This window comes from Diorhabda carinulata, chromosome 2, assembly GCF_026250575.1.
Source record: "Diorhabda carinulata isolate Delta chromosome 2, icDioCari1.1, whole genome shotgun sequence".
In the NCBI taxonomy this organism is placed as follows: domain Eukaryota; kingdom Metazoa; phylum Arthropoda; class Insecta; order Coleoptera; family Chrysomelidae; genus Diorhabda; species Diorhabda carinulata.
In genome coordinates, this window is record NC_079461.1 from 11,066,562 (window position 1) to 11,092,946 (window position 26,385).

Here is a 26,385-nt window from a genome sequence, read left to right on the forward strand (position 1 = left end):
ACCAGGACAAAAAATTATAAAATGTGTTTAAACGCTCAAAAATATTTTTTGAATCACTAATAACTCGAAAACTATGTAGATTTCGAAAAAAGTGCCGGTGCTCAAAGTGTAGAGCTCAAAATTTTCTAGAAATTGATTCCTATGCATAAACTTTTTTGAATCGCTAATTACTCGGAATCTATGAGGATTCAATTCAATAACTTTCAAGAAATCACGAATTAGTGTGCACTTGCTTACAACTGGATGGTCCTGGAAAACTGTACAGGCCACATTACATTACTTCACTTCTTCTAACTATTTTTCATATTCCCTACCACTTTCATATTCTTTCTTCCACAATTTCGGCACTGGTTTCAGTATTCAGCTTATTTATGTGGAACACATTGTTTAGACACTGCAGTAATGTAGTACGGACTCGGCATCTATTTACTTCTAAACAGGTCGACTGCGCACACGCGTGCTTGTCGGCGGTCATCTCTGCAGGTGGCAAGATTATTACTCATAGGAAAGAGACGAGAAGAAAGCTTTCGTCCTCTTATACCAATTATCTAAATAGAATGTCACAAATCGCAATCGATTCAGTGTAACGTGCTTCCTCAAATACAACTTAAAAATTTTCGAATTAACTTACTCTTGGGTATTTGAGGACATATTTACGGATAAACGGGACATTTTGAACTTTCTATACATTTTTATTCAAAATTGTTAGATACATCATCCCGAGAATGTTTTTGTATAAACTTGAAGCTGAGATTCTAAACTATCAACAAGTCTGAGAATATTGAAATAATAATCAACCGAGAATGAAGATAGTGTTTATGATCTCGTTTTTCAAAACGTAGTTTATATAAAACCAAGGAGTAGTGTACCTAACCTAACCTAACTTAACCTGAACAAGAAGTAGTGTATGTGTTATATACATGAAAATATTGATAATAACACGAACGAAAAATCTCTGTTGGATTTGCTTGTTTATATGGCGAGTGATGGAATACATTCATTGAAAATTATGCTATCTTACCCGAGTAGAAAATAAAGATCTCAGCCATCATGATGCATTTTGATTTTTTGGAAACGAAGTAGTTTTTCAAGAGTTAAATCAGTTTTCATGTGCGCCTGGAACGTAAATGGGCTTGAATTCGCACTGGCGGGAATTTGCCAGCGGATGCTCTGGCTTTCGGCGTTGACGGAGATTTACTCAGAAATAGTGGTTCCAACGACAAAATGAATGTGAATCTTTTTTGTAGAAAATTTTGTGCTCTACATTTTTAGTTCACACTGTCATTTTCGAATTTCTCATAGTTTTCGAGTTATTCGCTTTTCAAAATTTTTTTGAGTTTGAAAGTTCCAAAATTTCGAAAATCCGTGAACGTAATTTTGAGTCGCTAGGTTTATTCAGTAACCCAAAAACCGCTAAGAATCGAGAAAATCAGAAGCGCCCAATTCAATTTCGGACCTCCTATTTTACCTGTACTATGTTTTTCAAAACCGTTCGTTGCATTGAGTTGTGAACAGAGAACTTGACTTTATCTTTTTTGTTCTCTGTCACAAATGAGGATGTTTTGCGTTTCGCAAATATAAAAACTGGCTTCGACATTTTATCAGGAATATAAAATTGCACTCCTCACGTGTAAACTTTATGTAATGTTTCATTATTCCTATTTTATTTTTATTACGTTCTTACATATTAAACTGGATATATTTTCTTGTTTTGCAAGAAACCTTAGAATATTTAGATGATATAGATTCGTCATCTATGATATATCATATGAAGAATGACAGTAAGGGATAAAGATGCCGGTAAACAGCACAAAAGAACGGCTGTCAACATATTTCTTGGATAATACCAGGCCAGTTATAAAATTGTATTAGTTGTTGAATCGATCAAACTAGATTTTTTTGGATAATGAAGATTCTGTTAAAGATCAAATTTTGCCTGACGTTACAGAAAGTTTTTTAATATCATTCAGAATGCTGTATAAGAGAAAGCCTTGAACGTATTATTATGATGTAGATACTTCAAAAATGGCAGATAAAACCTCGTACCCCTTATAATAATACGGTGAGGTGACGACGATGTCCAAATCATATGCTGAAACCTGTTCTGTTAATAAGATATACATTTTGTAAGACTGTAGACAATTTTTTAATTATCTCCATCAATTAATTTAATCTCGGAAAAGTTTTTCGATGACAACCAATATAACATATTTGTAACTAATTTGAAAAATATGCAGTTTTTGTATGTGAAACTAAATTCAAATGTTACAATCGATAAGATTAATGTACCCATCTCTATATAAAGTGTTGACGACTCACAAAATTTATTGGAATATCAATTTGCAGGATCAGGTTTCAGCAACTATCTTAGTTTTTTGATTTCGAATGCAGTAAAAAATGACAGAAAATGATGAGATGTAGAAGCTGTGCACCATAACAAATCATCTAAAAGCCAATATAATCAGGAAAATTCACACTTGTCAGATTATTATAGCATATTACTTATTTTAACTGACATTGAGCTATAACATCTGGTCTTGGTGCTCTCCGTCAAGATATGCATTTACAGTTATTTAAGAGACCTAATGATCTAACAAAGGTTATTAAATAAGTTTTGCAAAACGTACTGCCCGATTAATAATTTTAAGACCTGATATTCAGAAGCTTCCATTTTTTTAATTATGATAACCTATTTACCAGGTTTCCACTATTAGCCTAATTGTCATCATGAGGATACGAAAACTATTCAGAAAATAGATTTCCACTGTATTGTACACTGCGTAAAAATTATTTAGAAAAAGTAACAAAATCTTGCAGAAACGTATTGATTTGAAAAAATGGGTTATCAATTCCATTGTTTGTGTTGTATCAGCAACATGTCAAGAATATAAAAATGCCCTTTAGGGTAAACGTCATGTAATGTTCTATTATTCTTATTTTATTTATACGACGTACTTACATATAAAACTTGGCATATTTTCTTGCCTTCTCATTTTTTAAATATAAGAAAGTAACATGACACATATAAATATTTGGTATTCATGATCACACTGGTCAACTTCTCTTTTCATAACCCACCTCTACTTTATATTCGGACTTTCAGAGAAATCTCTTTATACTATATCTAGAAATCTTATATGATGCTTGTGATGTGACTTTAGGATATACCCATACATAAAGGAATTTCCGAAGATACAAGGTCACGGTTAAACATATCGATATTTTCAGAGTGCAGGCAACAGTTATGTGTTGTTTTTAAGTGAATCAGTTACATAAAATGGCTACACTTAGTTTGATATTTTCAGTATTAGGGGGTAAGTACATTTGTTTATGTGATGAAGTTGTAGGTATCATGTTCAATAGTTTTTTTCCTGATATTGATATTTGGTAGGGATATTCAAATATATTGAAAAAGACCGATATCTAATCAGTTATGTTTTATATAAAAAATATATTATTCATTCATATGCATCTCAAATCGTAAAAATAAATATGCAAAGGTTAAGAAATTCGAGAAAGTTGATTATTTATAAACACAAACTGTATCAGTTGGACTCTTGGTTCCTGAATATGAATATTGAATAATATTCTATCATTTTATAATAATAAATACAAATATGATATACAAATCGATACAAAATATACTTCATGACGGTCTACGTCGTACCCTCAGAATGAATAATTTATCGATGTGAACTTTTTGAAAATGAACTTACAACAAGAAAAAAATGATTACATATACTTTGAGGAAAAGTTAATAATGTCTTTGGAGACTCGTACTTTTTAACGTCTAGGACAAAAGGATTGGTCGATGTCTGCTTGTGATACCTCCTCACAAGCAACTGTAACTTCGTGAATTAATTGCGCCACAGTTTGTGGAAAGGGTTGTAAATTCCACAGCATCCTCTTCATCTTATCCTGTAAATATTGATTAGGGTTGAATCTATTGATTTTGAAATCTTGTGCACGTGCCTATCATCATCAAACTTACCCTTCGCCCGTCATTTCATGTCAAATGTTGATGAATAGGATCAGAAAATAGATCAAAGGCTCGAATGTGGCTATAAAACAAGTTTATTTTCTTCCCAAACTTATTGCTAAGGTGCTTATTGTTAACCTCATTTGATCAGTTTATCTCATTCGTGTACCTCAAATGTCTTCTGCCTAACTGTCGCTACTATACAGATAGAATCCCCGTTAAAGTTGTGATCACCTCGACGATTTCAAGCGGTTAACACAAAGCAATAAATAGAAGATAAACAGTTGATATTAGTATCAAAACCTGCTTTAAGTATAAATTAGGATGTTGCTAAAAATCAAAAACAAGAAATTGTTTGTTCTGTGTGACAGTTTAATTTTTAAAAATAAACAAAAAATTTCTTAAAACAATAGAATATTTTTCTGATAATAATTACTCTATGCTCTCAATCTCTAAATTCTAGTATGAAATTTGAATATTTGAACATATTGAAATAACTTTCCCCATATTAATCAGACTGTTAGATATCATGATTGATGATTCAAATTTCTCATCCGTAATCTCTGGTATAACCTCTTTAGTTAAACATTTTTATCCACTTACTCACTTAATCCTCATACCTTTCTACCAAGTGTAAGCCTTGTTGGAATTTATTACGAGGACTCCTTCTTACACAGCTGTTTCAATTTTTTCCTATTCTGTCTTTTGTTCACTTCCCTGCCATATTATTCCTCCATTTTCCTCTATCTTATTTCACCTTAATTTCTTCTTTCTAGCTCCTCGGCCTTCTTTTTTGTTCGTGCTTCATATTAATATTCATATTAATAGTTATTCTACAATTCTTCTAACATGGCCAAACCATCTTCGATTTTATTTTGTATTAATTTTTAATTTAAATCTTTTTCCATAATATCATTCCCTATTCTATCGCATATTGATGTATTGCCTAATTTTCGTTAAATTCTCATTTCTGTAATTTGTATTTTGCTTTTTTGTTTATATGTGAGGGTTCATGTCTGTGATCCATATGTCAATATACTTTTGTTATAAATTTCAGTTCTTGTTTCTTTTGATATTTACTTTTTGACTAGAAATTGCAAATTGGTTGCATTTATCTTTCATCTTCAATATTCTTTCTTGTGTTCAGGCCAAGGAACTTGAAATTTTAGTCCAGTTCTAATTTTTATTCTTGATTTAATTTCATGTCTTCTTTCGAATTATTATCATTGTCCTATTCTTGTAATCGTGTATTTTCACAATCATTTTACTCGTATGTAGATTGTTATTATATAGTTTTGAATTTGAGTGCAAGGTTTTCTCACCTTTTGCCAGTATTTCCATGTCATAGTTCATAGTAGCATTGTTGGCGACCTATGTTCTTTAAGAAGCCAATCAGGCGCTTTGGCTTGATCTCTTTGATGTCATTAGGCTCACAAGATGTGAGGCTTGCTTAAGTATTTAAACCGCGGTCGTGTGAGTGCCAGGCACTTACAGTTTCATCAGGCACCAGCGGCACTCCGGATCGTCCGTAATGCCCATGATGTGGAAATGGTATCTTAGATGAACGTATCCAGTCTGGTCACTATTCTAATTTCGCTCCTATGTAGTTGAAGTAGTTGTTTGGTGTGAGACGGACAAGCCCCATCTTGTATCATGCCAGGAGTCTATCGATCTCTGCCTAGTCCGCGTTGCAAAGATACCGCTGAGAGACGCGATAGCAACGCTATTTGTCACACCAGTCTGGTTAGTGAGTCCGACTCATCGATGCCTTTGTTGTCCAAGTAACCGGAGACCCAAACGAAATGTATATTGCAGCCGTCACTCATTAGATTATGTAGAGCTTCATTGCACTAGCTTATAGCTCACCTTTACGGCTATTATGGCTTGTATGGTAGTTCTCGGCTTAGAAGACGGTAGCGTGCTCCCCAAGCGAAAAGGATTCGTTTGTTTCGGGATGTCCTCCGCAAAAGCCTACTCCAGCCAAGCTGTTCCTCCTGGAGCCGTTCTTATGCCAGGTGGCTCCATTATTAGGCATTGCTTGCTCAGTGATGTATACAAATTTTATAGTCTTCCAGTCTCCAATGCTGTTCCATTTGTCTTTTCGTTGTTTTTATCTGACCATCTTTCATTCATCTAAAACTACGATAAATAAGAATGGGCTTAGGATACATCCTAACTTTACGTTTTTTGTTGTTTGGAACCTATCGGATACCTATTGCCTAAAATTTACATAATGTTTGTCTGTTTATATGAAACTTATCGACTGCGTTTTCAAAATTTATAAAATACAGGTTTACCTCTCTGTCTTCTCCTATTGCTTTGTTGGTTATTTGCTCATTATTAAGTTTGCATCTGTTGTTACTCGTGATATTATTATTTACTACACTACAGAACAGAAGTAGCAAAAGATTTCCAACAAATTAATTGAAAAAAACAAACGGTTACTCAAGCTCCCTTAAAAATTCTCATTATACGTCAAAAATGGATTTCCAATACATGGGATTAAAATAAATCTTACTATCCCATCTTCGTACAATCATATGTGAGATTAAAGTTACATAGAATGCTTATTGCTTATGTTTATTGAAATGAGGTGCTGTTGTTTATTAATAAGATACATTAAAAATATTATCAACTTTTTCTCTAGTTAGGTAAAACGAAAAACCAAACGAGAGCTGTATTATGTCTTTAAATGTGTATTAATATAAATAATACAATCAACTATCACTTTTTTTCAGTATTTCTAATATTTCCATATTTTTTACAGCTTGGATGGTATTTCTACTGTTAGGATTCACAAAATTATCTTTCTTCTCAAAACCAGGCTGCGATTATACTGACCAATATTGTAAATTTTTAATACAAGCGCAATCAATTCCCGTTGGGGAAATATTTGGAGCATTTCTGTTTTGTTTTTTAGCAGAAATTTTTGGTAGAAAATATATTGTGTTGACTCTTTTCATACCCATAATCGTTTATTCAGCGCTGATTGAGTTCAGTTACGATTCAAAGAATTTTATTTTCGCAAGTTATGCAAGAGCTATTTCTTATGGTGGAGCTTTAACTATTTTGCCCGTATATCTTGGCGAAATTTCTGAGAAGCAATCAAGAGGAAAAATAATTTCATCTGTGTTTGCATTACATATTATAGGAAAATATTTACAAGCTGTAACTAAATCCATTTTCACTGTAGCTGGTATTTCTATGGTGCATTATGGGTCAATAGTTTTAAGTATTCTCACTGGTATTGTTTTTGCTGTATTTACTCGTGATACTCCGAGTTTCTTTATCCAACGAAAACAACCTCAACAAGCTAAAGAAAGCTTGAGAGACATCAGGAATGCAAATGTAGATATTGATAACGAACTTGAACAGCTAATGGGAAAGAGAGTTAGTACAGAAAATATTGAAGGTACCGTTATGCTTTGTTTGGAATCTAATGGATGTCTCAAAGCGTTTATAATCATGATGAGTCTATTAGGGTTCAAGATTCTTACCGGAGATTATACTCTCCTTTTGTTCATTGCATCACCTTTCAACACTACTCAACATTTGAGTTATGTATATATTTTAATAGGTAAGTATGTCTTCTATAGATTATTAGCCACCAATTATTATAACAGAGAACTCATTACATTAAGAATTTTTTTTGATATTTTGTTTATTTATCCAAATATCATAGTAATTAATACAGAACATATTCTGAGGTTCATAGTAAAGTGAACTAAAATCTTTACTATGAATTTCTTGCTTTCGATTAGGTCAACCTTGAGTACACAAAACAATAATTCGTAAAATAAAAAAAAATATTGTAACGAAATATATAACAGATAATTTAGCTGTAACAAATTTCTGCCGAAATTTTTAGTAGATTCTCAAATGTAAATGTAGAAGCAATTCTAGAAATGAAGTAAACTATAATTTCAAAAAAAAACGATTGAATTAAATGGAAGGAATGATAATACTCATATCTTTCGTCTCTTCAACAGTCCTTTTACCAAAAAGGTTAATGGTTTTTTTTTACAGTTTGTCAAGTTTTCTGGACCTTTCCAAGCTAATATTTTTTCCAATATCTCGGAAGAACTTTTTCAAATCTTGTAGCCTGGTTGACCACTTTCACTCTTTGATTTTGAAAATATTCTCCACCTTAGTTTTGAATCAGATAAATAAAATCTAAAGTTCGACGATGTTGTTCTGCAGCTTTGATATTTCTCGTGCAATCATTATAGCCATTAAATACGACAGTAAATTTGAAACATTATAACTCTTACATCTTTTCGAATCGTTATATCTCAGAAATTATGACTCGTAGGAAAAAAGTATTGATATGTTTTTGTAGATAATTTATGATGTACAATTTTTGTTTAAGGTATTTTCTTGATAAAACTTACCGTTTTGCTGATAATCGCGAAAAACTCATTTTTTTGACCTTTAACTTGAATAAAATTTGTTCCATACACGGAAATGATGGGGAACATTCAAATTTTATTTTCAATTGTATTTTAAACAATTTTTCAGCTTGATGGGAATTTATGTAGCTTCACTCTTATTTTTTGGTCTAATTTGACCGGGCTATAATATAATATTTTTATACGGTTACAAAATTTATGAAATGAAATAAGTATTACATTTTGTTATTCAACAAATTAAATTTTAAGGAAATTACTTGAAGGTTGGCTATGTTGTAATCGGATAGTAAAACTTCAGGCGTTATTTCAGTTGATAGAATAGTTGACGTACTTGGATTATTGGACAGCATTTGTCACTATCTGACCAAGATTTCGACTTGAACCTTGAAGGTTATTTTTATATACTTTGCGTTTGTTCATCCATTTATTGAACACTTTACTTTCTATGATTGTTCTGATCTAGACATCTGTAAGAAAGCTTACATACTCCAAACTATTTGTGAATGTGTTGAGTCCAGATTTACCTCTTTGTTCTATTTTATTCCTATATGTGTGAGGATCCAGTGAAAACTTGCTTTTAGATGATATGAGCTGTACTTCATGCCTTATCTTAACTTCCAATGTTTTGGATATTGAATCATTTGGACTGAAGTTAAAGATATGAAAATATAAGATCATTACATCCTTTTCATGAGAAGCAGATATGAGTAGTTTGATTTATACCAAAAAATTCAACTTCCAAGACTAAACAACTATATTTCTGTTGGTGTGGTATTGGTGATACTACAGATGTATGTATGTAAATAAGTATGTTGAAAACGTTTAGTATCTATAGTGATCTTTCAATCAGCGAGCTGCTGCTGATGTCAAAGATGATGAGCTGGATGATAACTTTAATTCTTTTTGTTATTGGTGGTGAAGTGTGAGCAGATGAAAGAAGAAAACATTTGAGAAGTCACTATTTCAATTGGTCTAGGCTCTTGCATAGATTTACTACCACTTACCCAACAATTCTCAACCTAAACATGATGGCTTATTTTTTATGAAACTTTCACCAGTGGGCCGGGCTTACAAGTCAACAGTGGACTTTATTATCTCGGACCGTTTCATTTTATATACTTTTAATCATAAAGATTTCTTGCTCCCTTCTCGATTATTCATGAAATTATAATGGCATTTGTAAATTCATGAATTTATTTTAACTTTAAAAAGGCTGTGTTATTAATTCAAAATACAAAAACACAAAATTTAATTTGATGGAATATATAAACTATGTTGTTTATATAGAAATGATGATATAAATCACAAAATATACCTATTAAAAACATGGTAATTTATTTAAAGAAACTTATTTTTCGAACGGTTTGCTAGATTCATAGTAGGTAACAATTTTCTCTTTTTCTCTTCATTCCCTTATTGTTTGGATATAGATAGTTATTCAAGTTAATTGTAAATATTGCCCTTATTTCACAAAATCGAAAATTATATTGTATGTAAAATCAGGTTCTCTGTTTTTTTAATGCCATTTTGGCAACAACTTTTCGACCATCTTTGTAATGTAATTCAAAATAAGTATTCCATGTTTTGCTTGCATCATACCTGTGTTTTTTAGGTATATTGAGAACTTCGAAATTATGTTCTACCCTAGAAGGTTTTGTATAGCTGTTGTCATTTTTAAATCAAAAGTATAATCAACCAAATATGGAAAATCATCTTTGAATCTGTTCGCTGGCCATCCAGATATATACTCCAATTCATTTTTTTTTCGACATGATCTGTAGTAGTAGTACCTCATCGATCTGGAGTGTCCACAGAGAAGAAACAACTAACCTGAAGATGATCACAATGTCTTTTCAACTCATCGTTCTTATTATTTTCAAATTAAGCTGTTTCGAGAACTTTTATCGTAATAAATTAGTTGGTTCTTCTTTGTTTTCTAATCCACCCAACGGATTTACCATTCGATTTTAAACGTTAACAATTTTACGGTACGTGTGATCATCACGATGACCATGAATAAATCGCAAGGCCAGTCGTTGGAAGTTTGCGGAATCAACTTGGAGATTCCCTGTTTTGCGCGTGGACAATTGTACGACGTATTTTTGCGCGTCGGAAAACCGTCATCTTTATTTATTTACGCACTTGAAAACAAACCAAAAATTATAGTTTATCGGAAAACTTTAAATTGATTAACAGACTGTATCATAACTGTGTGTGTCTGTCAATATAAAATTTAAACCTTATAAATAATCAGTATTTTAGGAAAACTCTATCTTGTAAGTAAGCAACATCATCTGTAATTAATAATACAACTTCATTCACACTGAGAATTTTTTTATTTGTTCTCAGTTTATTCTATACAAAGGTTTAGATTTTTCATTTATCGATTGAGGTAGAAGGAAATATGTCAGTCAGCTAATTTATCTTTAATAATTCAATTATGTTAATAAATCAAATTGATGTTTTCTTTCTGTTTTAGGAGTCACTCTTTGTGGAAGCAGTATATTGTGTTCCGTTTTAGTGGATAAAATTGGAAGATTGAATTGTCTCCTTATCTCTTTCGTAATAATGTTTGTAGATCAATTAGTATTGATTATACTTGTAGCTGTTGGTACTCCAATCAATGAGTTCTTGGTGATAATACTTATCATTGTTTTTTTCTTTGCATATTATATAGGCATTGGACCTATTCCATTAGTTTTGGTTGGAGAACTTTTTCCGATGAAATTTAAAATGATTTTATCGGCTACAGTTACATCATTTTTCTTTGGTCTTGAATTCCTTGCATGGATTTGTCTATATTTTAAGTTAGAAATGAATATAATGTTAATAGGGAGTATAACTTTTTGTCTCATTGCAACTTTTACTGTCAAATTATTTTATTTTGAAACAAAAGGCAAGAGCTTAAATGAAATCCAATTACGACTTAATAAAAAATGAGTTTATGAGAATTTTTCTTCAAAATATCATCAATTGTTAATTATTTCCCTTACCAAATTCGTTTTCATAGAAAATGGAGTTAATATAAATAGAGAAAGAAAAAAAATAGAAAAATGTTGGGGTACTAGGATGTATCATCGACTTCTCGCAATAGGTTGCGCTGTAGTACCAAGTGAATGTGATTTAATTGGGCGGCAACTCTTCTCTCTCCTTCTCGTTACGTATGTGTACTTTGAATTTTATAATACTATTTAGTTATTTCCGGTATTGGAATAATATCCTTCCTTTGCATTCAGAAATATTACTTGTTTCATGATTTATAATTACGACGAGTCAAAGTGATATATTTTTCATTTTAATAGACACAACACGATAGTTTCATGAAAAGTTGATAAATTATTAGATTCTTGGCCACGTCCATATTTCATCAGTATAGATAAATACTAGAGCTTTCAAAAAGTAGATGATAACCTCATAATTTACCGATATTCAATACAAACAAAACATGATTCTTCAAGGATTATCAAATGTTTGCGACTAGATTGCGTAAATATATTTTCAATTAGTCATGAAGCATACGTTTTCTTCCACAGTATACAGAAAAATTCCTCATTGATAACATAATACTGTTTATTTGCTTCTACTGGTTTAAATAATACAATTAACTTCTCAACGTCAAAACGTTTTAATCATCTGTGATCTAAAGGTGTATTGCACTCAGTTTTAGCAGAAACTAGTTCAGAAAGTATTTTAGAGAACTTTTCATATTGAAGAATAGGGCCTATTCGTTTACCCGCAATTAATGCATTTAACTTCTCAAGAAAAAGATCACAATTCACTGACTGAGTCCAAGCAGAACAAAGAATTTGACAAAAAACAACGAGTCGCCTCTTTGTCTGCTCCTCTCTTTTTGACCTCGGTTGGAGCATATCTGTGATTGCCGACATACATCGGTGAGGGTCTGAATGTTCAAGAATGTGAAGAAATATTCAATCTTTCATCGACGTATTGGGTGTTTGTTGACATTCATCGGTGAAAGTCAAAATCAGTGAGTAATCGAAATCTGTCTCTTATCTATCTTTACTGGACTTACTCATCGCTTTCGTTTTCGAGAGGATTCTAATTGCTAGAAGAAAAAAAATATATATGTTTCCATTTTTAGAAACGATATCATCAGTCAAAAATAATCAATGAGTTTAACTTCAATTGAGGTACGAAATAAGCTGAAAGCTTGCATACACATCTTCATTCTTGAAATAATGGTTGTAGGTTCTCATTTCTAGTATAACTAATTCGTAGGTAGATATAGTAAAAATTCAAGCTGTGCTTGAACTAATAACATAAAATGAGAAATATAATATTACCACTAAATATAATAAAATCAAGCTCATTTGGACTATCAATTTTATAAATGCTCGCGGTACGAATTTGATACAATTCGAGTTTTACGAAATAGAAATGGACACAGGAATTTTTTTTATCTTGAGATTTATCGTGGCAGTGGACTAGATTTCTTCTATTGACAAACGTCATTAACTACTTCATGAATATTATGTTATGTGATATAAGTTATCATTTCAATACCAATAGCAAGGCTATAAAGTCTTTCAAAAAGCGGAAAAGGAAGAATATTGTATCAATAATATAAGTGGAGTACAAAAATCAAGAGATCAAACCTTGAATATCAAAGCAAAAGTATTAAGTTGATGTATCGCATTTGAGAACTGATAACCTTAATGGCCTAAATTACGAGGGTGATTCATATATTTTTAATGTCATAAAATTGGCTGCCCTGGATGTTAGACTGGTTTGTTACGAAGTATAGAGAACAGCCGAGACCGCGTCACTACGCTTTTTAGTACTCATAGCTATAAGAAAGATGTACTGTTGTCTGTTGAGCAAAGCATCGTTATTCGTTTTTTGGTCATAGATAATGATGATGTGATAACGCTTGCAGAAAAAATTTTTTCTTTAATAAAATAAATTTTTCTTGAGCACATTTTTTGAGAATACCGAGTTTTTCTTCGCTTTTCCTCACAACTCGTATGTCTGACCATATGCGTTGGTAGTACAAAGTACTAACAGAACCCTAGAAATCAGATATGAAAAAAAGTCCGTAGGTCACGATATTGGCAGGAATTTATTGAATTACTTTCATTGTCATAGGTTCTTGATAAGTGCTCAAAAAAAGAAATTCTATTACATACCTAGTGGGCATGGGTTATGTCTGATAAACGGACTAAATTACAACCTCGGATAGAGAAAAATACAAAAAAAACTGGCTCCAACAAACACGTGGAAATTATTTTCAAAATTTTTGGGTCCATCTCTAGAGTAGGACGTATCTAAAAATATAGAATTATAAAAGCAATTTTTTTTAAAAATGTATCCAATTAAGTAACTTTTTATAAACGATAATCGAATTCTTCAATAAATTGTGTGTAATTTTCATCCAACAACTTTCAGTGTTTCTCTTCTTATAGAGGTAGAGGAGAGTGGGAAATTTGATATGGACAAATGCCTGTAAGTCAGAATCTGCTTGATCGATTTTTAAAAACTTGAATTTGTTCAAAATATATTCTATCCAGCAATACAAAATACATAAATCAGATGTATTGGTATATTCAAAGTAGAGTAGCAGTAATTTAAACAGTTCTCATAATAATCTCTAATTAATGCCGCTATATAAATGTAAAACTAAACTTATTAACAATGAAAGCCATTGAAATACTTCGCATCGTATTTTTTCAATCGTATCATCTATTATCGTGGATCTATAGGTGTGAACGTCATTTATGCAGCCCAATAATTTAAGCAATAAGGTCTGGGGACCAAATAAATCATTTTTAACGTCCTATAAACCTATGCTGTTGTTGGATAAGTATATAAATTTGGATACTTCGTGTATCAGACGAGTATTTTTTTGTTTCAACATTGTTTTTCCCGGTTTCGTAAAAAAAAGTGATGTAGGTTCATCAAGTATTTATGTGCTCGTTTCACTCAATTTGAGAACTGTTTAAGAGCAGAGAGCAACTAAAATAACGTGTTCAATATTCAAGAAATAATTTTTAAATAAACTAAACACAGTCCGACAAGTATGCGAAGAACAATGAATATTTCATGAATACGCACGGCATTCATACCAAATTAAAAAATAATGTTTACTCCCCGTATAAAATTCACTAAACATCTAATAAACCGTCCTTCCACAAAGACTTATCATCTAAACCAATGAAAAAATCGATAAAAAAACATAAATGCATTTCTATTGGCCGAAGTTGTCGGAAGACCAATATACAAAATTTCTTCGAAATATTCCAGCGATAAGTAGTGGCATGGCTTCGTGAGATTAATTAAATTAATAGAAATATGGCGTTAGTTAAACCATGGGCAGATGAAGATAATGAAATTGCACAGTGTAGTGAGAATAAAGACAGGTATGAATTTAATAATAAAGATTCAGATATACAAACACAGCAACATATTCGAATGTTTAAAAAAGGAAAATATTCAGAAATCCGATAATGCAATCATAATAAGAATTGCTGAATTAACTAGAGTAAATAAATTTTCCATTTATCGAGTAGTCACGAAAGGGGTTGCTGTGGACCATTCATAAAACCGAAAAACATGTAAAGAAAAACTGAAATCAGTTGACAAATGTACTAAAGATTTTATACGTAAGACAATTTGAGAACAGGGTTGGGACATTAAAAATAATACAGCAAAAGGTAGCAAATTATACATAATACTGTTTAGTAACATTGCGTCAAGTTTTATCGGCATGTGGTCTTGAATACAAAAAACTGAATAAATTGATGGCAATAACCGAATCATCAAGGATAGTTCGATAGCAACAAGATTATTTACGTTCGCGAGATATTTGCAAAAAACAGATTTTTATGACCATTTGACTTTTATAACTTTTTAGCCGGCAGAAACTCGAGTGGATCTTCATTACAACCCCGTAATAAAGGTGTTTACAAAAATTTAGCTCACTAGGAATTTTTCCGCAGATTAGGGATCAAAATGCCTAAAATGACTGGACTATATAGGAAATTATTGATGAATTATCAACACATAACTCTTCGATCAATTTTAATAAATCGTTAAAGTCTTAGGAGTTATATATTAAAATTTTAATCCATCTAAATGTTCTTGATTTTAGGGTACAATTTGCGTATTTATATTAATTAATATAAAACAGAAGAGACTTGAAATCAAGAACATTTAGATGAATTGACATACAAAAAGGTTAGAAATTAGAAATTAAAGAAGTTTATTATTATTTTTATACTCGACCTTCGATAATCACTTTTGGGTTAGAAAAATATCAAGCACTGCGATTTTTCAATTAGAATAATCAGTTCATGATAACGTATTATTGTCACAGAAGTAAAATAAAAAAATTTCGAAATTCTCATCACACTAATTCAATCTAAATTAGCAGTTTCCACGTGATTAGCTAAGTATTACTCTTTGTAATATAATTATGTTTCATTGATATAATCTTATTAATTTTATAAGATTAAAGGTCTCCGTGATGAGATAGACAGGGGTCTTAAAGGTTGAAGGTTGTATAATAAAGTTTATTTTTTATTTTATATTCCATAATATATCAATCAGTTATTATTTTACAATTACATTTGAAGTCATTCCCAAAAAATGAGAAAATTTCAATTCGCTATCGCTGTGTTTAGCGGTAAGTAATATAATTATTTTATGAGAGAATGAAATCATGTATTAACCCTTGAAATGGCTCAAAAATAGTGTCAATTACAATTAAGATAAAAGTTCTGCAAACAACTAGTTTTCTCTACATAGATGTTTACAAAAAGTGGAGCATACCTTCGGTTCGATAACAATTCTAAATAAAGTTCTCCCCCTATAAAAATAATATAGTAATTTAGGAAGTATAAGATAATGGAATAATGTTATTATTTGATGAACATGAACATGAAAATATGCGATGATTAATTGTAGTGCAACTCAATAAAATTGATGTACAAGCTGTCTTCACATATACTCACCATATACTACTTGGATTTAACTTGAAGGTCACAAAGAGCCAATATGAAGAAATATGAGATCGACCTTAGACTTGTATTTTTGAGATTTAAATCTGTTCAAGATTATCCTTAAATCTTTATTACTTTTTGTGAAGAACTTCTCATCTTTCTAATATTCTGAATATGTACCAGTACTTATCACATTAGATGAACAGAGCAAGAACAATAACTAAATTTGTAAATGCAATACTGTGGAATACTTGATTAGGAAAAAAAAACTGTGGATCTAAAAATAATTGCTACGGAAATGAACACTTTAAGAAGAAAAAAATAGAACATCAAGGTTAGATTTGGTCAGAAAGACACCTTAAAAGAGCACATGAGCCTGAAAAAAACAATTACAGAAAATATAGAGCAGAAGCAGTTGATTTAGTTCGAACACTTGGAGAGGATGTGAGAGAAAAGATGGCCAAAAAATATTTTATATAATTTCATTAATCCTCCAGACTTCTTGTTCCGATGCCTTAATTCCAAGATGAAGTGAAAATCTACAATCAAACTATTACATACTAAAAATTATTGGCTAAATAAATAAAAAAAAATGATAATGTTTGTAGAGCAAATTATTAATAATCACATTATCAAATCTTCTTTGATAGAAGGTAATTTAAATGAGTACTACAAATGATGATAGATATTTAGAACTATTGATAAATGCTGTAATTACCATTTCAACAAACTTCTGACCACATTACTAACAAGATGACGCTTTCCTTAGTACACCTGAAGTGTAGGTGTTTCAGCTGAGATGAATAGGACGTCCAGGAGTAATGGAGTAAAAAACCCGGTCACTGAATTTGACCCTGTTAAATTTTTATTACACACTGTTTAAAAAATAGATAAGCTGATTGACAAACTCTACAGGATCGTATTTTGTAGAGACAAATCTTTAACTACAAACATAGTTTAATGGTTCAGTTCAACAAAACAAAACTGGATACTATCAAATCATAAATTGCTTTCATTGAATATTCACTGTAATGTTTGTTTGGTAATTGTTTTTCTTTTCCTGGAAATATGAACTTTGTTATTAGTTTTTAGAATTGGAGTTATAATGTTCATAGAATAAAAATTTTGAGGTAGGCTCTTTAAGAATATTTGGTTTGTTTTATTTCATAACCAACCCTGTAATATGTATGAAATAAGTTAGATCGTTAATTGGACCTGCAAGAATTGTTGATATCGGAATTATGCATGGCGTTTCCTATAACAAGACAGTCTAGAGGTATTGATAACTCATAAATTGATATAATGTACATGGTAATAGGAAGACAACTTTCCAGTCACTTTCCTTTAAAAGATCACCCCGTATGTTTTGTTCCAATGCATAAATATGCTCATATAGTAACCAAATTCATAACCTGTTATACATTTAACTCATTTTATTTTTAGGATACATTCTTCAGTTGCTTCTAAGCTTTGCAAACCGGCTCTACGCGCTCTACGTAATAATGAATATTGACCTCATAAAAAGCGATACATTTTTATCATCAACATCATTTATTGGAAATATATTAGGTGTTACTTTATTCTGTTTTTTATCAGAAGTCATCGGAAGAAAGAGAACGTTAATTGGGATATTTCTAACTTTAATTGTATCCTTCCAAACTGGGCTTTTTATTAAATATTATAAAAATTATACTCTGTTATGTGTAGTTGGAATTACAAAGGGAATGTCGTTTGGAGGAGCTTATACTGTTTTACCAATTTATATAAGTGAGATCTCTGAAACATTCTCAAGAGGAATGTTCATTTCCTTATCACAGTCTATATTTATATTAGCAGATGTTATGATAGGAAATGTCATACTATATGTAGATACTGACCTTATTTTGGACGTAATTAACTACATGTCGATTTTATTGAGCTTGTTAACAATCATAGCATTCGGTTTTCTGGCTAACGAGAGTCCGTTGTACTTTATTAGAAAAGGAAGAGATAGAAGTGCACAAATAGCTTCAACAGATATGAGGAGCATTCATGATGATACCCAATTGAAACTCGATGACTTACAAAATACAACTGAGGACAGAATTGACAATCGGAGACATAACGAGAAGATTATGACTTGTTTGAAATCCAAAGCATTCGTGAAAGGCGTGGTGATCATGATTAGTCTAATCATATTACAGGCTTTGTGTGGAGGACATTTGTTAACAATTTACGTATCTGTTTTCCTCGATGTATCATCATCACTGAAAATTTATCTGAGTTGGTTGATTGGTAAGTATTTGATCAGGAATTTCTATAGTTACAGTTTCTTTCTCTTGAATCGAATCAGATATATTGTAATGCTTGAATCAAATATATTTTCATACAAATCTTTAAGGAAATGATAAAATACATTTTCAATATTTCTGCATTCTTTGTGATTAGTATGGAATGAAATATTTTTCATAAAACCTTAAAATTTCATGCAGTTTAATTGAGGGTTACTATCAATATTATGATATGAAACAGTTCAAATGATTGCGTTTCAAAGTAGCCAGCAAATACATTTTTCTTTCAACATCAAAATATGAATCCTTGTTTCTAACATAAGTATACTTCTGCCATCTGTTCATTTCTGCTCGAATGCAGCCTTTATTTTTCTAATAAGGTTGGATTTTTTCGTCATAGATCACATATTTCTTCTTCAAAGAGGATACATTTTTGAACATCTATCAGGCCACGTTATGGGCAACCATCATTCTAAAAAAAAATTTAAGTCGTTTTGCGTAGTTCTAAATAATTTTTGTTTCTATTTAGGTTTAACGGAAAATCTATTCATTTTTCTTGATAATAATGTTTTGATACGGATAAATGAGTGACTTAAGAATGTTTGTGAAACGTGTTTTCTGACAACTGGTTGATTATTACAACGAAATTAAGAGTCGTCGTGGTTAAGGGAGTGCTTTAGACACAGTGGTATCGGGATTTTTTTTCTCCCTCAATATATGTAAATTATCGGAGAAAGGCACATAATATGAGGAACCTTTTTGTTTTGTTAAAGAAAGGGGTAATAATTCAATTTCCTTAAATATTTTTAGATGGAAACGACAGTCCGCTGTGTCTATATTTTACTTTATTTGGAATAATAATTATTTCTTCAAAGCAATAAAAACTAAAATAATAACTCAACACTGGTCTCCTTACATGAGATGGTGTGAGCTGCTAATAAAATACCGTATCATATTAGGAAACCAGAGAATAGAAAAATAAGGAAAGGAACATAATAAAATTATTGTTATTATTCTCCTAAAATTAACAAATATAAGGTATTAAACTGTTACAATACTAAAATCTAATCAAAAAGAAAATTTTTTTACTTGATTTTTCTCGCACCTATGGCAAACAAATTGTGTTCCTTCTACCTCGTCGCATTCCTCGTTGTCCCACATAAAACTTGCAGTACATCTAGCCCACTATTCATCTAGAGTGTCTTCGAAAAATTTTCCCAGACAAAACAAATATTCAGCATCATTGTCACCCTCTTCATCAGTCGAGTCGTCATAATGTATGGAATCTTCTGAATCTGAGCTGCTTGATATTATTTCAGCCTTTTTGGAACTTTTAATCCTGGACTTTTCATCCGCTGTTCCTTTTGGGCTTTGGTGTCTCATTTTTGTTTTTTTAGTTTCTTTATGATTGATTCTTCCAAGGTTTCCTTGTATAGACTAAATGTTATTAAACTAGGTTTGCGGTTCCTTATATTATAGTTTGCACCATAATTGGAAGAGGTTGATGGTATTGAACAAACCTCTTTCGAAGAGACAAGCACATCAGCTTTATCAGACTTGATCTTGGTAGAATCTGATGATGCTGCGCGAAATGCTATAGATTTCTTAGACTTGGGAAGATCCAAGGCAAAATCTAAAGTACGCTCATCATATTATACAAGGCAAAAAAGTAGGTACTCGCGCTTGAGGCTGTAAACCGAAAGGCTAAAAACTAGTTTTTTTCCCGTCTATAATATACAATTTTTTCTCTGATGAGCAAAATGATTTAAGATCCAAATATTTCAATATTCAAGTCAGGAAATTATCGATCTGAAATTTGAATTTTGAAATTAGAAGGGTACGTTGTACTTATAGGGATAATTAGATCTGCGTTTCTAAGGAAACTTTTAAATAAATCAAATAGCTGTCAATCTAATTTTATTTAATGATTGTGAACTTGGTAGTGGTTCAGAAATTATTGTCAATATTATAAAGTAAAAAATGTCAGATTCCAAGCTCTTTTTGACTCGTGTATTCAAGATTCATGAAATGGAAGATAAAAAATACATGTAGCTCTTTCTAGGAGACTGGGTTATGAGCTTATTGTTCACACAACAACATGAGCCAACAACAATGTGGTCAAATTACTCAAGTAAAAGTGAAAATGAGAACGGTTACAATCCCAAGAAAGCTGTGAATTTTACGACTACATGAAAAAGTGCTTTATTAAATAATGCTTCCGATGTGTATTCAATGGATTTCAGCAGCTTGTCAAATTTTCGAAATCGGGAACGTTATTGATTGTGAAACTTAAAAAAATAAAGAATGATATGAACAGGAGTATTGTAGATATTGAAAAATATGTTGAATTTTATCGAATGGACCTAGCTTTTTGTTCAGCAGCAGCAAAGGATCGCTGCCTTTTTTATGCATATCTTAAAGGACAATGTATCAATCGTGTTGAGGGTAAAAACCAACTTTATAAGGTTCCCGAAACTGTAGCTAATTTTCTTCACCTTGAACTTCAATTTCAACTGTATAATTAATTATTCTAACATTAAATATCTACTTTTGCCTAGGTGTTTATACAATATCGACGAAAAAACTACTTATTTTTATACCGGAGAAATAGTCATTTTATGAAAAGTGACATTTATCTTGTGTGACAAGTTATCTTTGAACAGATATAAAATGTTAAACATTTTTTCAGTCACAGAAAAATAGTTATTCATGCAAAAAAGTGGGTGGGTATTGCACGTGACTATTGAGGCCGTTAGGCCGAGTTTGAGAATATGTCGAGTGCAATAGACACTTTTTATACGAGTTTCATACAATATTTTTCTACGTTCATGAACTGCAGAGTTGCATTATCCAAATCATAGTAGTAATGATCGGGTATGTTTGAAGCACTTACGTTTGTGTTTATTACAATTTATTACAATTTCACATAAAAAGGACTAAATATTCCATTCATTCGAATGTTTTGATCATAAAATTCTTTACTATAATGACATATGAGTTTAAAAAAATATTTATTGAACTAGTGCAATAAAGATCCACTTTTTCCAATAAATATAGTTAAATAAAGTTGTGTTTATTTCATGAACGTAAAAATATTTTTGCACGCTCATGTCAGTAAATATCAAAATTCAATTGTCGCATGCCCGTGGTCACATCTGTTAATATATTATAGTGACATCTCATAACATACTCGTGTTATTTGATAAGAAAAATTAAATTTCGGGATTAAAACAAACGTAAATAAAACTTTCATCTACGTACGACTATTTGATTTTTCACATATATTTATAAAAAACATTAAACCTTTTAGGAGGATAAATTTTGGATAAAAAAGAGATGCTCCTAAATGTCGACAACACATTAACAATTTCTTTTAAAATAAATCTGGTTCTCTCACAATTATAGAAATAAAATTTATGGCAGTATTTGCAGAAACTATTGTATCCTGCTATTTGTTTAACTCATATAGGTAGTCGTAGAAAAAGTATAATGCGTTACGTGAGCGTAATAAACAATTGAGAAATTTCAAACTTTTTCATTTCGTTCGTAATGGGTTACGAAAAACTCACAACTTGGTGGCGTGTGTGATATAATATTCCTAAAGAGTTTAAGTTTTTTAAGTTGAAACTAGAGGATTCAAGTGATGCTCATGTAATTTCGACCTTTCATAACCTTATAGACATAATTTGTGAATTTATCATTCTATCACAATTTTATCACGACTTCGAATAATAGAGCTTGTGTCACTGTTATATAAAAAGTGAAATACTATTAGAACCTCCCAAAGTTGTCATGAAACTTCGCACGAGTGTTATTATAACTGAACAAATTTAAAATGGTGTCTTTTATCAGTTTCCAAAAGGTTAACATCAACACAAAGACACTTTGTATATTGGTAAGCAAAACAATCAAAAATAAATCAATTTACAGTGTATAGTAACAGGAAGAATTACCATATTCATGGTTTTTCTCCGAAAAACTGGTTCTTGTCTAAATAATCTCTATAAAAAGTCAAAAGAATATGAACTACTGCTGAACTACCACAATCAGAATTACAGATATTGTTCATTAAGGCCAATTCTGTAGTTAAATATCTGGGCATAACATTCTAAGGACGACTTCCAATGATGACCACCACAGAATAAATCACCATGGAAAAGAAGAAGTATCTCTCGAGAAAAAGACATTTCATCATGCAATGTTGTGCTATAATATAGAAAAATTTCTATTCATTCTATAACTTTGAGAGACTACAATATATTTTGGGCACCTATTAGTAAGAAGAGTTCATTTGTGTCATGTTTAATTCTAGAAAGTCTGATTATATGATCTAAGTTTTTCTAACACCTACATATTTTTATCTCAGAAACAGGCATAGAATATTCAATTGGGTGGAAAATGGAAATTGATTCCAAATATTATTAGTATTTTGATGGAGGAAGCTCATATGATTTATTTCCAGATTGAAAAGTTTCACTTCCCTGGTTCCTTACAATTCAATATTACTTCAAATTATCGGACACGGATATTGCAAAAGCCGAGTAACGCAATAAATAATACTGCGAAATTTTATTATGACAATCTTATAATCAAATCACTTTTGAATCCAAATACCAAATTTGATGCAAACTAGAGAGGTTACTGCTCAAAAATTGTACAGTTAGTTTTCTTTATCTTCGGGATTTCCATCAAGTTTGCTTGTTCTTCCAAGTGATATTACTCCCAATTCGCATTATGTCATATTTTTATGCAGCGTTTGTTTTCAGTTTTTATAGTTTTATCTAAATTACTGTTGAACTTTTTCTTCTTTTCTTTGTTGTCAGCGTCACTGAATTTTCCACCGTCAAATTAATAGCAAATACACCTAATACCAAAATGTAACAATTTCATCCTATCATGACTTTCAATCCAGTTAAGAGACAGTGAATTTATGCTTGAATACGTAACTTTAATTATCAATTCTTCACCATCTTTAAAAACTAAAATAGGATATCGAATTGATGATACTAAGAATGATCCTTGTAATATTAAGTGAATTAAATAGTGAAGTAATTCTAAGTTAACTATAATTTACTTTTAGGTGGTGCAGTCTTTCTATCTTCTTTAGTATGTGCGTTTGCAGTAGACCGTCTCGGAAGAAAAATATGTCTCTTTATATCATTCGCTGGAATGGCAGTCAGTTTAGTATATTTTTTTGTAATAAAAGCTTTGTTGTCAAATAACGTAATTAGTAAGAGTCCTTTCTTGTATGTTTTTTTTCTTATATTATTTATGGGTTCATATAACTTCGGCGCTGGACCAATACCATCAATATTCATTACTGAAATATTTTCGTTGAAAACTAAAATGCTGATGTCAGCTGTTATTGCATATATATTTGCAGCGTTACAAATTGCAATGTATAAAGGAGTTTTGCGGTACATTTCGTTAGATATTTGCTTATGTATAAATATTATTTCTTGTTTTATTGCTCTTATAGTTAATCACTTTTTGTATTTAGAAACCAGTAAAAAAACTTTCGATGAAATACAGTTAGCATTAAAAAGATTCTGATTTGCTGATTTGATAACGATTTGTTTTCCATTATTATTAAGATATATTTGGTGGTCTATTTAAAACATGATGCATTTCCATAAGTCCAAGGGTACATTGTGAGTTAATCTTTAGATCACCCGTATAGCAAAGTTTTCAACAAAAGTAAATTGAATTTACTTTTGTTGAAAACTTTGCTCTTCTCTATACTGTATCCCAAAAACTTAGAAGACCCATGGAAAATACATATCACTACAATTTAGGACTGCATCATAATAGGGTCTATAAACTGTTAATTATTTTTCAGTATTTGGCCTATTTTAGCCTGTGCATTAGTTCATATATATAATAATATAATAACAAAGAAATAATTTCAAATTCGAGGGTTCATAGCGCCTAAATGAAGCCACTACAAATATATTTTGGACAAACTTAGTCAATTTATTTTGGTGTCGGTAATATGTGGTAGACGATTATTTTTCATATCTCAAATGGTGTGAATACCATGATATGAAATATCTTCATACAAAAGCAAAAAAATATTGTTTTAATCTATTTCCACACATCAAATTAATGTGATATTTATAGTACAGTTTGTTGCCTTATTTAAGGGCGCTCATGATTTTTCAAATATTGACTTATATCATACAGCAGTTAATCGAAAGAAACATTATAGTTACTGACAGTTTAAATATGTGTGAAATGTTAAAATTTTTACAAATATAGATTTTTTATTGTAAAACGAATACTGTTATTGAAAAGTGTATCTCAACATCTGTTTTCCTATTCAAACGAATTGAGTTGAAGATAAAAAATTATACATGCTTTCTATTCATAGATATTTACAAAAAATTTATCAAGCCTTGTATAATATAGAAGTACTTCAGAGATTGAAAATACGCGAAACAATGAGATTCTAGTATTAATATATATCTTAAGAATATATAGACATTAATCGTAGCTAAAGTTAATGTTTTTCTATTTAAAAATTTGGAACGAGTTTTAGAATGGTCAGTAAGTATTCTTGTACTCATATTTTGAGACATACCGATACTGGAAGTGAATGTGACTCATTACAATAGTTTTTTGAGCTCGATAGTATCAAAGCATGATCAAATTATGTCTCTGCGCTCAATTATAGATTTTTATTAATAAATAGAAATGATCATAGGTTCTGAAAATAAAAAAAACTAATTAGGCTAGAAACTGATATCTTCAAATGTGGAGCATTCCAATTCGTCGCTTAAGCTCTAACAGCGCGGAAATCCATAAAATTCTTTCATTATTTTTGAATATCATTAGATAGATAATCGAGAGATGCTCTCTAGATGTCTAACACAAATATAATGATGGTCGAAAATACCTCAAGTATATTCAAATAAATGTACAGGTACAGGAAATGCTGCTCCTATAAATTGACTTTCACGTTCCCCACAGAAGACACTTATGGTTAAAGGAACACAACTATGACAACGGCAGTAAAAGACTTTGGATATAAGAGAAAGTTTTGCGAAACTACAGTTTTTATGTATGTAGATTTTGTTGCACATTTATCATTCTTTTTATATTAATTTGACGAAAATAATCAGAATCTAATTAACAAATTGAATAAAAAAACAATTTCAAATTCAAGGGCTGATAGCGCCCAAATGTAGCCAATGATCACAGACCCATTGTCCATTTGGAAATCATTCCCTCACATCAAATTGGTGTGATATTTTTTGTACAACTTGTTTCCTTGTTGATGTCTATAAATTTTTCAAATTATCATTCAGCAGTTATCCGAAAGAACCTCTACATATTGCGAAACCAGTAATATTACTTTAAGTGACAAACAAAATGTATGATGATAAAATGCAACCTTGAAACCTTGAAGTTCAAACGATTAATTGATAGAAAATTTTGTGGCCTCTCTTCTTCTCCATTTGTGAATTTGAATCTTCATTTCTACAATAGTAAATATACAATACGTTTTCTTGGGAACCTATAATCATCTATATATAATATTTTATTGAGAAAATTAGGTTCATCAATACTAGAGCGTAATAATAACTGAAAATTTTCTACTCTCCTGATTGAAGTTGTTCTTTTATTATCTGTATAATGAATAGAATATCTATAAGGTTGGTTTATTGGAAGCATGTGTATGATCGATTGTATATTGATTACCTCATTTTAATCAATGGTAGATGCCCAAATTTTTAGAGGCCGTATTTAGCTTTTTGTATTTTCAAGCT

General features: G+C 30.9%; 3 protein-coding genes across 5 annotated transcripts in view; all 3 read left to right on the forward strand.

The window, feature by feature from the left end:
• The window catches only part of LOC130903512 (limbic system-associated membrane protein-like), a 1,047,744-nt gene that overhangs the window by 544,202 nt on the left and 477,157 nt on the right, over positions 1–26,385 (forward strand). The gene's annotated exons all lie outside the window — the stretch shown is intronic.
• Positions 248–11,354, forward strand: LOC130903516 (facilitated trehalose transporter Tret1-like). Its single transcript, XM_057815664.1, has 3 exons — positions 248–3,314; positions 6,747–7,556; positions 10,868–11,354. The coding sequence occupies exons 1-3, from the start codon at positions 3,278–3,280 to the stop codon at positions 11,326–11,328; spliced, it is 1,308 nt and encodes a 435-aa protein (XP_057671647.1). The 5' UTR covers positions 248–3,277; the 3' UTR covers positions 11,329–11,354.
• LOC130903513 (uncharacterized) lies at positions 15,927–24,890 on the forward strand. Of its 3 annotated transcripts, none has more exons than XM_057815655.1 (3): positions 15,927–16,030; positions 17,790–18,620; positions 23,697–24,890. In XM_057815655.1, exons 1-3 carry the CDS (start codon positions 15,994–15,996, stop codon positions 24,167–24,169), a joined length of 1,341 nt encoding a protein of 446 aa, XP_057671638.1. In that variant the 5' UTR covers positions 15,927–15,993; the 3' UTR covers positions 24,170–24,890. The 3 variants fall into 3 exon arrangements, with proteins under 3 accessions (XP_057671638.1, XP_057671640.1, XP_057671639.1); XM_057815657.1 differs by lacking the exon at positions 23,697–24,890 and adding an exon at positions 21,927–22,083 and having other exon boundaries at positions 15,945–16,030; XM_057815656.1 differs by lacking the exon at positions 23,697–24,890 and adding an exon at positions 20,679–20,935 and having other exon boundaries at positions 15,945–16,030.

Coding starts and splice junctions, on each gene's coding strand:
- LOC130903516 (XM_057815664.1), top strand. CDS start 3,278: ATGGCTACACTTAGTTTGATATTTTCAGTATTAGGGG. Junction 3,315..6,746: donor GATATTTTCAGTATTAGGGG/GTAAGTACATTT, acceptor TATTTTTTACAG/CTTGGATGGTATTTCTACTG. Junction 7,557..10,867: donor TTATGTATATATTTTAATAG/GTAAGTATGTCT, acceptor TTTCTGTTTTAG/GAGTCACTCTTTGTGGAAGC.
- LOC130903513 (XM_057815655.1), top strand. CDS start 15,994: ATGAGAAAATTTCAATTCGCTATCGCTGTGTTTAGCG. Junction 16,031..17,789: donor CGCTATCGCTGTGTTTAGCG/GTAAGTAATATA, acceptor TTTTATTTTTAG/GATACATTCTTCAGTTGCTT. Junction 18,621..23,696: donor TTATCTGAGTTGGTTGATTG/GTAAGTATTTGA, acceptor ATTTACTTTTAG/GTGGTGCAGTCTTTCTATCT.